Source organism: Kryptolebias marmoratus, linkage group LG13, assembly GCF_001649575.2.
Source record: "Kryptolebias marmoratus isolate JLee-2015 linkage group LG13, ASM164957v2, whole genome shotgun sequence".
In the NCBI taxonomy this organism is placed as follows: domain Eukaryota; kingdom Metazoa; phylum Chordata; class Actinopteri; order Cyprinodontiformes; family Rivulidae; genus Kryptolebias; species Kryptolebias marmoratus.
This window is the reverse complement of record NC_051442.1, coordinates 15,890,119-15,902,165: the sequence shown is the minus strand read 5'-3', so window position 1 is coordinate 15,902,165 and position 12,047 is coordinate 15,890,119. Positions and strand designations below refer to the sequence as shown.

Here is a 12,047-nt window from a genome sequence, read left to right as displayed (position 1 = left end):
CTACGTTCCAGTGAACTCTGACCGGCCCTCAGTTTTGAGCCTTTGAAAATGGCCGCCGTGTTCTCTGACCCGCATTGATCACTCGCCTCGCGATTTAAATGAAACACCCGAGCACGAGAACGCTAAAGCTCGTTTAATGAAGTACTGTTTGACGCTTAGAAACCCCGAATAGTTGCTGGAGTAGTTGTTCATACTTTCACTAAATGTACAGATTTGTGGTTGTTCTATTGAAATCGTACATTTTTATTATTTAAACCAGTCACGCTTATGGTAAAAAAAAAGAACTGTAACATTTTAGCAGAATTACCTGTTTAGTTCTATTCTTCATTGAAGTTGGAAACGGCAACTTCCCGTTCTAATTCTGAGGAAATATTTAAATGCAAACGCTTGTATTGTATTTGATCTTTTTGTTTGAAGGAGTTTGTTTCCTCATGTTTGTTCAGTCCAGACGGCCGCTGGTCTTTAAATCTGAGCGGCCAAAGTCCAACAAGTGAGAACAATATTTGTCTTTGTCTGTCTCTGTTTTTTTCCTCCTGTTGATAATACTTGTTTCTTGTAATAAATATTTACTTTAAAAAAACACATCTTGGTCTCATTTTTATTGTTTGTGCTTTTATTTTGATAGTACGACCTCTCCAGAGCTTTGCATCGTCACGTCAGCTAAACTCTGCTGCACATTATCTTAATTATATTCAAATACCAAGTTTGTTGTTGTTTTATGGATTAGTGGCACCTGGTCAAGTCTTATTGAGTTTTGCCTGATTTTGATTCTTTTGTTTTGCCTTAAAAAGTTATCTCACTAGTCATAAAATGAACTTCAGGTGCCTTTTCCTTCTCTTTCACTTCTAAAAGAATCGCTAAGAAAATGCTGTTGGCCCAAATTAAAGCCAACTACTCGTCGGACGGTGACATTTCCTCGGATGAAGACACACAGGAGGGTGAATCAGAGTCAGAAGCTGATGAGGAGGACAAACGAGCCGATGGGGAAAACGGCCCGAACGAAAACGGTAAGCAGCTTCACCTTTGTGCGTTTCTTTTTACGAGTGCAGTTTTCATGAAATTGGCAGGTGATGTCTGCCAAGCGCCTCGGCGGCCTTTTGCGCTCGCCTTGAGTTACGAGGGCGGAGGAGTGACGGGCTGTTTCTCTGCTGCAGGAGGGGAGATGACCTCTGACTCGTCCGACAGCCCGTCCGACGACCCCAAGCTCAGGCACCATCTCCTCCGCCACAAGCTCACGTTAGACGAGGGGACGGCGAGCGACGGGCAGGAGGCTGAGAACGAGGCAGGACAGCAGGAGAATGACAGGAAAGCCAAGAGGAAACAGACGTTCTGTAAGCAAAACGACAAAAAAAAGGGAACAAACTGAAGGGAAAGCACCAGCTCTGCTCTAATGTTTGATTTCATTTTCCGCCAAGCTGATAGCGAAAGCAGCGCCACGGGCTGCGACGACAGTGCAGGTTGGGAAATGAGCGAGGAGCTGAGCGAGTCCGAGGATGAGGCTGCTGAGGATGAACTGGAGAGGTACGTTCGCTTCGGGTGGTACTGATAACACTGAGCCCCCCGAAAAACAGGCAATAATGAAAAAACAACCTAATGGTTCTAATCTGTTAACCTCTCAGTCTTTAGTTGTGTTGCTTGAGATCTTAATAGGTTGAAATGATCTAATCTAAGGTTTTTCTGCTGTAGGGCTTCAGCCAAATAAAACACAACTTAGGGTGAACTTTATTACCGTCTGCTGTCCTGGACAAATTAGAGACTGAATAACAAACCTTATTGACGCTGTGGTACCAGTACAGAAACACTTGCAGTAAAGCCCGTATGTGTTACTTCATCGCTCACTTGTGTTTCTTGTCCTCTTGTCCCTTTTTTAGCTTCAGTTCGGACACAAATGAAGACAGAGACACTTCTAGTCAGAAACAGAAGGAACAAGTGCAGTACATTCTGCTGTCTGACACCAGCAGTGACAAGGTAGCGTTCAATTTTATCGTTTTATACCAAAGTGCGTTCACCTCTCGTGCCTTTTATTTTGAAGGGGAAAACCTGAGCTGCGCCTGTGTGTGTGTGTGTGCAGAGTAACGTTTCAAACGGCGAGGACAACGGCGAACTCAAGAGCACTCCGAAGGGCCGCAAGAAGATCCGCAAAATCATCGAGGACGAGGACCTGCGGGCCGAGACCCAGGAAGCCCTCAGAGAGGAGGAGGAGAGACGCAAGCGCTTGGCAAACCGAGACCAGCAGATGGAGGAAAGGAGGGAGGTACTACAAGCGCCACGACAGCGCTATCAAGGCTCGCATCTCTCTAACAAACCACGCATCACACCTTTGCTGCCCGCTGTAACCATCCAGCGATAAATGTTGTTTTGGCGCGAGCAACAAACAGATTAAAAGCCGATTATCTTCATTATTTTCCAGATAACTGTGATAGAGGACGAGCAGTCTCCCATCACTACCAAGCTGGTCCTGGATCAGGATGAAGAGACCAAGATGCCCCTTGTTCAGGTGCACAAGAACCTGCTTACAAGACTGAAGCCTCACCAGGTGGACGGTTAGTCTGAACAGTAACACACAGTTCTGATGGTTTGCACAGTGCAGGCTCTGAGGCGAACATTACCATACAGGTCGCGTTGTTTCCTGGTCACCTCATTTGGATGTTCCTTGTTTACATGCGGCTTATTTTAGCTTCATCTTCCTGTAAAAACTGCAATGAAAACCCTGTGGGAAACGTGCAGACAGTTTTTTTTTTTTTCTTTGTTCTTGTCCAATAGGTGTCCAGTTTATTTGGGACAGCTGTTGTGAGTCTGTGAAGAAGGCCAACTCCTCCCCCGGGTCAGGCTGTATACTGGCACACTGCATGGGGCTGGGGAAGACTCTGCAGGTGAACGGTGGTTTTACTCAGGCAGTTCTGTGGCAAAGAAAACAACTGTGTGCTGGCAAAATGAGGTGGACTGCACAAATATTGGAGGGAAAAAAGTATATATATATTTTTTTTACTTTTGCCAATATCGAGATTTGCATAAAAAATAGTTAATAAAGACACCATCTAGCAATCCCAGTAACTAAAAGAGCATATTTTATATATATATATATATATATATATATATATATATATATAATATGCAACTGTATAACCAAAAGTATTCACTCGTCTCCCTTCACCCACCTTTCAGTCGAAGCTTTCTAACAAGTATGTTCTTAGAAATAATCCTTTTAAATTCCTTTGAAATTGACCATTTTTTTCTGCCAGCTGCCACAGTGGTGGGAAATCCCTTCGTATAATTTTTTGGCATCATCGTGAAGCTCGGGGCTGAATTCTCGCTGACTTCACTCCAGACCAATAAAAAAACTGACACTCATTAACAAAACCAGCTTGTTGCTAGGTGATAAATCGCCAAATTTCAACAAACTCTGTCTCACTTTGAAGCGTTTGGGATGGAGAATTTGAAAATAATATTACTTTAGTATTGGAAAAATTCCTCATTGTGCCAACACGGGTCACATATTTTAAAGTCACTTGCACAAAGTCAATGTTTCTTGTAGTTTAACAATTGTTGTTGTGGTTTTGTTGCTGTTTCATGCTTTTTGTTTGTTTGTTTGTTTGTTTTATTAGGTGGTAGCGTTCCTTCACACCGTGCTGCTTTCACCAAACCTGAACTTCAGAACAGCCTTGGTCATTTGTCCTCTTAATACCGTCCTGAACTGGGTCAGTGAGTTCAAGAAATGGCAAGAGGACATTAGAGATAATAAAGTCAAGGTATGCAGCAAAAAAGAAAAGAAAAGATACGCTTTTGGCCTGTCCATATGTTGTTTTACTTCACAAAAACACGTTCCAGGTTGCAGAGCTGGCTACGGTAAAGTCTCCCCTGCACCGACTCGGAGCTCTGCAGAAGTGGCAGAGGAACGGAGGCGTGCTGATCATGGGCTATGACATGTACCGCAACCTGTCTAAGGACTGTACCATTGACAGCCAAGAGGCGAAGAAACTGCTGAAGAGCACATTAGTGGATCCAGGTTCAGAAACGTTCTTCAGAATACTTCCTGTCGTATGCAACTGCTCTGCTCATATATGTAGCTGTTTTTTTTTGGTTTCCAGGTCCAGACTTTGTGGTTTGTGACGAGGGACACATCCTTCGCAACGAAGCCTCCAGGATCTCCAAAGCCATGAACACCATCAGGACCCAGAGGAGACTGGTGCTGACGGGTACACCCCTTCAGAACAACCTCGTCGAGTGTAGGTTTTCACCTCCGCAGCTTAACACTGATTATACTCCCGTCTCACTTTTGCGTATTTGCCTCGTGTTTTTAAGACCTATTGAGATATAAATAACGTCAGATCGCCTCTTTGTTTTGATCTGACATGGGGATCTCCAGCAACGCCAGGTTGCAAACAGATTTATTGGTCGTGTCGAAAATTTTGTATCGTGACCTTCACGTACAAAGTTACGTAGCAGTGACCCAACAATACCATTACATGATCTCACGCTACGCTATGGAAACGCTGTGTGTGCAAAGCCACAGTATTATGGTGTTCTTGTGGCCCATCTCCTGTGGTTCATCTCATTAAAGCTGCGTATCATTAGTATTATTTTGTGTTCTTGGCGTACGTTCCACCGTAACACAACCATGTTCACATTGTCGTGTAGTTGCTCCTGCTGCGTTGTTGGAGAATCAGCAGCGTCTACATCAGCACTGGTTGTGTACTGTCTGGTCACTTGCTGTGTACCGATGTAAGACCAGCACGTTCTCCTTGTCCCTCGCTCCACAAACACGGACCTGGAAGAAATTGGTTGCCAAGTCGCCGTCGCGGGTTTGGTTTGGACTTTACTTGAAGACGAGGCGAACAGAAGACAAATCGCCAGAGTAGAGCAGCGGAAAGCATCAGCAAGAAGACAAGAAGACAGTGGGTGAGACGAGCAGCTGGACGCTGACAGAAGACTGATATTCATTCATCACCGCCGCGACACGAAGATCCCGGTGAACGCTGCAGGGTCACATGTAAGAACGGGACGCCGCACCAACAAAACCAAGATGGTTACGCCATGACAGCAGGGCATACGCCCCACCTGTGGAAAAGGCTGCCTAAAGGGAGACTGTCATGCTTGCCCTTTAAGGGGCGGAGCCTAGACCGCCAGTGAGCAGCATGCAGACCAGGAAGAGCAGAGATGAGAAAGAAGCTGCACCGGAGTTTACAGTCCTAAGTTTGTGTTGTTTAGTTGCTGTTTACAGTTCGTTTGCCAACTCATTCGACTTGTGTGCGTGAAAATAGAAGTAAGTAACATTGCAAGTTAAGAATGTAGTTTATTTAGCGGAACGTGCCGTTTTCACTCTTAATTGATGTTTGTTGAGATGCTTGTTCCTGCGAACATTTAATGAGAGCTACCAACGCGGGTTTCGTGTGTTACGTTATTTAGAAGCAACGTATGGAAAATTATTAATATTGTAGTCAGTCATAATGTAACTGTGACAGAATTTCAGTTAGTTATTTGGGATTATTTAAATACTGATGTTATATCATTATTCTGTATCTGTTCTAGAAACCACACACACCCAGAGTTCTGTCAAGTAAGGAATAAACAGCAAATTCAAGTTAATTGAACACCCGGGAGTGAGACTGCTTTATTTGGAGTTCTAACCGGACTCCCCACAGTGATCTGAACCTTCCAACCAGCATAAAACCAGTCCCTATTTTTTAATGGTCCTTCGAGCCGGATTAGCAGATTGCTGTTTTAGGATATAAACCCAGAGTCAACAGTAATGGACTCGCGACCGAAACAGCGAACATCGATGCCTTCCTACCTATCAGATTATGACCTAAGTGGACTCGGGGCTCAGAGTAAATTACGGACAGCAGTTCCAGCTGCATTGGGAGTCTCAGCAGAGCCAACAACACCGGAGCGTCCAACCATAAGATCTCCATCACCACCACTTAGTCAGAGCTTCGACATGGCGAATTTGAGGGATGATGAGGAACAAGAGCAGGAGCTTAGTCAGTCTATGGACCAGGCCACCGGAGAGCAGCGGACCCACCAAGTTCCTGAGTTTAATGCTGCTCTCGACGAGATACGCCAAGAGAACGCTGAGCTCCGTAAACAGTTCCAGAGTCTGATGGTTGCTTTACAGCCCAAGCCAGCAGCCCACCAGCCTTTATTCCCGCCTCCTCCACCTCAAGGTGTATACAGTGGCGGTGGATATGGACACTATCAACTCCCAACCAACACCCCAGCATACGAGCAGCTACAATATCCGACACTCAGCCCCCAAGGAAACCTACCTCAAGATCTTGGTCCTCACAGAGTTTCCCAGCACTATAGTGGTCTGTCTTGTAACCCGTACTACGCCGTCACACCACAACAGCGTGCACCTTCTTATGCAGGGACAGATCCCTCATTTCTCCAGACACCCTGTTTTAATGAGCCACAGAGAGAGACCACATACCGGGGGCCGAAGCCCACCATCCCCAGTTTTACATCACCAGACCCCAGAGAGTTTGCACGAATGAAGATTGCCTTAGAGAATCTATTACCAGCTGATGCCACGGAAAGATACAAGTACCAGATCCTTACAGACCACCTTAGGTGTGAAGAAGCTTCACTTGTGGCAGACTCGTATTGCAACTCCAGGCAACCTTACACAGATACAATGCTGGCTCTCACCAAGATGTATGGACAGCCCCACAAACTTGCGGTGCAACGGATTGCAGAGTTAATGGATGGGCCAAACATACGCAGCGGTGATGTGAAAGGCTTTCGTCTGTTTGCCCTCAACGTGCGCTCATTAGTAGGCATGTTAGAACAGCTGGGGCAAAGAGGACAAGTCGAGTTAGTTTGTGGCTCTCATGTTTCAAGGCTCGTAAGTAAACTTCCTTATGACCTCAACGCCAGCTTTAAGAGGTTTATCCACCCCCTAAGACTGGCCATTCCCACCCTCGTTGACTTTGCTGATTGGCTAGAATACGAGCTAGAAGTCCAGGACGATGGCATGAAGCCTCCCAAACGAGAGGAGTTGTTTAATAAGAAGCCTGACACCAAACGCACTCCTAAACCTCCAGGTAAGACTGCTACTATCCTCCTGGGCACTGAGAAGGTTTTAAGATCAAGCAGTGTGGCAGCCCCATCTGCCTTTGAACAGCCAGCCAACAAATCTAAACGCGAAGATAAGGTAACGGCCTACTGTCCCTACTGTGATAATGACAAGCACTTCCTGAACAACTGTTCTAACTTTAAGAACCTGACCAAAGAACAGAAGGTGACATGGATTAAAACGAATAATAAATGTTGGCGTTGTGGACGTAATCACCAAGCTGCAAAGTGTACACTTAAAGCTCCCTGCAAGACCTGTGGTAGGAGACATCTGCTTGTGCTGCACGAGGTGAATGAGAGAGTAGAGGAAGGACCAGCACCAGAACCACCTTCGGTAGAAAGCTGTCTCGTTAATACTGCCAACAAAGTCAGGTACGTTGACCGTCCGGTCTACAACTGTAAGGTACTACTGAAAATCAGTAAGGTACTCCTGAGGAATGGTGACAAATCTCTCGAGACGTATGCTGTCTTAGACGACGGATCTGAGCGGACAATACTGCTCCAGTCCGCTGCCAAACTGTTGGGCCTTAAGGGAAGTAAAGAGGTGTTAGATCTCCGTACAGTCAGACAGGAAGTGGAGAAGCTCCACGGGGCGGCCGTGTCTTTCACCATTTCTCCAGCAGCCAATCCTGACAAAACGTACAATATTCAGAATGCCTTTACAGCTGAGCAACTGAGTTTAGCAGAACATTCCCATCCAGTTGCCTCACTCCAGCAGAAGTATAAGCATCTGTCAGGTTTGCCACTCCCTCCTCTAAACCGAGTCCATCCCATGTTGCTGATTGGCGCTGACTGTACACACCTCATTACACCTATTGAGCCAGTCAGACTAGGACCACCCGGTGGGCCAGCAGCCGTGAAGACGCTCCTTGGATGGACACTACAGGGCCCAGCTCAAACCATTGAGTCCATCACGAATGTAAGTCACTGTCTCTTCACATCTACACCATCCCCCGCAGAGCTGTTCTCATGTGTAGAGAAGTTATGGCAGATGGATGTGCTCCCTTACCGCAGTGAGAAGTTAGCGGTTAGGTCACGACAAGACCAAGAGGCAGTCAGACTCCTGCAAGAACAGACAGTGAGAGTCAATGTCAGTGGTGTTGAGCGTTATGCCACACCCCTTCTTCGAGTTAAAAATATGCCTCCCTTGAAAGCCACTCCAGAAGCAGTGTTGCCCCTCCTGAGAGGTATAGAGAAGCGCCTAGCCAAATCACCAGGGCAAGCTGCGGCCTATCAGCGGGAGATCGAGAAGCTCGTTGAAGCTGGCTATGTCGTGAAGTTGGGGGACCACCAATTGAAGACCAGTGTTGAAGCTTGGTATATACCCCATCATATGGTTCAACATAATGGGAAGAATCGGGTAGTGTTCAACTGCTCATTTCAGTACCAAGGCTACAACCTGAATCAACTCCTTCTACCAGGTCCCACTCTTGGCCCTGCGTTGCTACCAGTGTTACTACGCTTCAGGGAGCATGCTGTGGCCTTCAGCAGCGATATCCGTGGCATGTTCCACCAGGTGAGGCTCCTACCTAAAGATCGACCCCTGCTGCGGTTCTTATGGCGGGACATGAAGCGAGACAATCCCCCTGATGTTTATGAGTGGCAGGTACTTCCCTTTGGAACCACTTGCAGTCCTTGTTGTGCAACGTTTGCATTGCAGAAACACGTCACAGACCACAGCCAACCAGAAGATGACGTGTGTGTTGCTATCAACAAGTCGTTCTACGTGGACAACTGTTTACAGAGTCTCCCATGTCCAGTAGCCGCCAAGGCACTCGTGGACAAACTGCACCATCTTCTGGCGGGCGGGGGATTCGAGCTAAGGCAGTGGGCGAGTAACAATCCCAATGTCATTCACCATCTTCCTCCAGACACCAAGTCAACTAGCTGTGAGTTGTGGCTCAATCAAGATCAGTCTGATATCCAAGAGCCAGCCCTCGGACTTCACTGGAATTGTAAGTCTGATACCCTCACTTACAAACACAGACACATCGATTGCTCAGTGGCTACTATGAGGAACATCTATAGAGTTTTAGCTAGCCAGTATGACCCTCTTGGCTACATAGTTCCTTATACCACCCGAGCCAAAGTTATTGTGCGCCACCTATGGGAGAAAAGGAGGGACTGGGATGACCCACAACTCCCTGAGGAGCTCCTGCAGAAGTGGTACGCATGGGAAGCAGAGCTGGCACAGCTGCATAAGATCACCCTACCAAGGTGCTACACTAGTCCTGGTCTGGACCAACCCAATTGTAAGAGAGACATCCATGTGTTCTGTGATGCGTCTGAACAGGCATATGGATCAGTGGCCTATCTGAGGACAGAGAGTCCAGAGGGAGAAGTTGAGGTAGCTTTCCTTGCAGCTCGGTCTCGTGTTTCCCCAAAAAAGCAACAATCCATTCCTCGGTTAGAGTTGTGCGCTGCTCTAACAGGTGCCCAGCTCTACAAGGTCATCAGCACTGAGTTGACCCTTCCCATTCGCAGCTGCATCTTTTGGTCTGATTCGGCCACAGTTCTAACCTGGTTGGGTTCAGACTCCTGCAGATACAAGGTCTTCGTAGGCACTCGTGTAGCGGAGATACAAAAACTGACAGAAGCTGCCACATGGAGGTATGTGCCATCACGAGATAACCCAGCAGACGACATCACTCGTGGCCTCACTATCCAAGACATCAGTACAGGTAGTAGATGGACAGATGGACCTGTATTCTTGAAACTAGCTCCAAGTAACTGGCCTGATCTACCACCCCCACACCAGAGTGAACCTGAAGGTGAGCTGAAGCGACAAGTTGTTTGTCTATCTATGTCCAGCTCTAGTGTCCCAGATCCACACCAGTACCGGACTTGGGACAACTTCTTAGAAGCCACTGCACATCAGCTTTACGGGGCGGCTGACCCCAACCACCCCCTCACTGCTGATTCCTACGCTGCTGCTGAGCTAGAGGCGCTACAACAAGCCCAGAAAGAGTCATTGCTTGAGGAAATCACCCAGTTAAAAGACGGTAAACCCATTTCCAAATCTAGTCGCCTTCTTCTACTAGCACCTGAATTTGATGAGAAAACAGGACTCATCAGAGTAGGAGGCCGTTTACGCCGCAATCCTGACCTGACAGTAGAGGAAGTGCACCCTGTTGTTCTGGACCCCAGACATGCTTTGACCCAACTCATCATACAAGATTATGATTATAAGCTTCAGCATCCCGGGCCAGAAAGGGTGTTTGCTGAGATCAGAAGGAGATACTGGGTGTTACGTGGGCGTGAAGCAGTACGCCGCCATCAGAGATCCTGTGTTGAGTGCAAGAGGTGGAAGGGACGCCCAAATCCACCCAGGATGGCAGACCTCCCTCCAGCCAGACTGCGTCTGTTTAAACCACCATTCTATTCTACAGGTGTGGATTGTTTTGGCCCATACATCATCAAGATTCGACGCAGTAGCGAGAAAAGGTGGGGAATATTGTTTAAATGCCTAACTACAAGAGCAGTCCACCTTGACCTGATTCCCAGTATGGACACAGATGCGTTCCTAATGGCTCTGAGACGCTTTATAGCCAGACGTGGGAAACCTAAGGAGATTCTCTGTGACCAGGGTACGAACTTCAGAGGAGGAGAACGTGAGCTGCAGGAATCATTTCAAGCACTTCATCCCGACCTCAAAGAGCGGCTCGCATACCAGCAAATCAGATTTGCCTTCAATCCTCCTGGATCCCCCCACTTCGGAGGTTGCTGGGAGCGAGAAATCCGCTCACTAAAGATTGCTCTTCAGGTCATTCTTGGAGCCCAAACTGTCACTGAAGAGGTGTTACACACAGTTTTGATCGAAATCGAGGGGATGCTCAATTCAAAACCTCTGGGTTACACTTCATCTGAAGTAGCAGATCCTGACCCCGTCACCCCTAACTACCTTCACATGGGGCGGCGGGATGCCTCGTTGCCACAAGTTGTCTATGACGGTCCAGAGATTCTCGGGCGGAGAAGATGGAGGCACAGCCAAAATCTAGCCGACCATTTCTGGCATCATTTCCTAAAATACTACCTGCCAGGACTCCAAGCCCGTCAAAAATGGCAGACTGAATAGGCCAATCTACAAGTCGGAGATGTGGTCATGATTGTGGACAATCAGCTTCCGCGGGCCCTTTGGCCTGTGGGTAAAGTATCTCAAGTTTTTCCTGGACCAGACACCCGGATCAGATCAGCTGAAGTAACTGTAAAGGGAAGAACGTATGTACGACCAGTTGCAAGACTTGTCAACCTACCTGCCTTGCCTACGGACGATTAATCACCCCCTTTACCTCAGCCTTTTTAGTTATTCGTATTCACAAGTGAATACGGGGGCGGCTGTGGAAAAGGCTGCCTAAAGGGAGACTGTCATGCTTGCCCTTTAAGGGGCGGAGCCTAGACCGCCAGTGAGCAGCATGCAGACCAGGAAGAGCAGAGATGAGAAAGAAGCTGCACCGGAGTTTACAGTCCTAAGTTTGTGTTGTTTAGTTGCTGTTTACAGTTCGTTTGCCAACTCATTCGACTTGTGTGCGTGAAAATAGAAGTAAGTAACATTGCAAGTTAAGAATGTAGTTTATTTAGCGGAACGTGCCGTTTTCACTCTTAATTGATGTTTGTTGAGATGCTTGTTCCTGCGAACATTTAATGAGAGCTACCAACGCGGGTTTCGTGTGTTACGTTATTTAGAAGCAACGTATGGAAAATTATTAATATTGTAGTCAGTCATAATGTAACTGTGACAGAATTTCAGTTAGTTATTTGGGATTATTTAAATACTGATGTTATATCATTATTCTGTATCTGTTCTAGAAACCACACACACCCAGAGTTCTGTCAAGTAAGGAATAAACAGCAAATTCAAGTTAATTGAACACCCGGGAGTGAGACTGCTTTATTTGGAGTTCTAACCGGACTCCCCACAGTGATCTGAACCTTCCAACCAGCATAAAACCAGTCCCTATTTTTTAATGGTCCTT

At 46.9% G+C, this 12,047-nt stretch overlaps 2 protein-coding genes across 2 annotated transcripts in view; both read left to right on the top strand.

Moving 5' to 3' along the window:
• Positions 1–12,047, top strand: part of LOC108247429 (transcriptional regulator ATRX) — a 38,365-nt gene that overhangs the window by 12,847 nt on the left and 13,471 nt on the right. Inside the window, exons 11-20 of the mRNA XM_017435546.3 lie at positions 853–1,007; positions 1,155–1,331; positions 1,416–1,521; positions 1,872–1,968; positions 2,072–2,254; positions 2,411–2,543; positions 2,764–2,873; positions 3,606–3,749; positions 3,829–4,006; positions 4,089–4,226. Coding sequence (XP_017291035.1) covers positions 853–1,007; positions 1,155–1,331; positions 1,416–1,521; positions 1,872–1,968; positions 2,072–2,254; positions 2,411–2,543; positions 2,764–2,873; positions 3,606–3,749; positions 3,829–4,006; positions 4,089–4,226 — 1,421 coding nt within the window. The remainder of the gene's footprint in view (positions 1–852; positions 1,008–1,154; positions 1,332–1,415; positions 1,522–1,871; positions 1,969–2,071; positions 2,255–2,410; positions 2,544–2,763; positions 2,874–3,605; positions 3,750–3,828; positions 4,007–4,088; positions 4,227–12,047) is intronic.
• Positions 4,238–11,939, top strand: LOC119617585. Its single transcript, XM_037978943.1, has 2 exons — positions 4,238–5,263; positions 5,530–11,939. Exon 2 carries the CDS (start codon positions 5,750–5,752, stop codon positions 11,147–11,149), a length of 5,400 nt encoding a protein of 1,799 aa, XP_037834871.1. The 5' UTR covers positions 4,238–5,263; positions 5,530–5,749; the 3' UTR covers positions 11,150–11,939.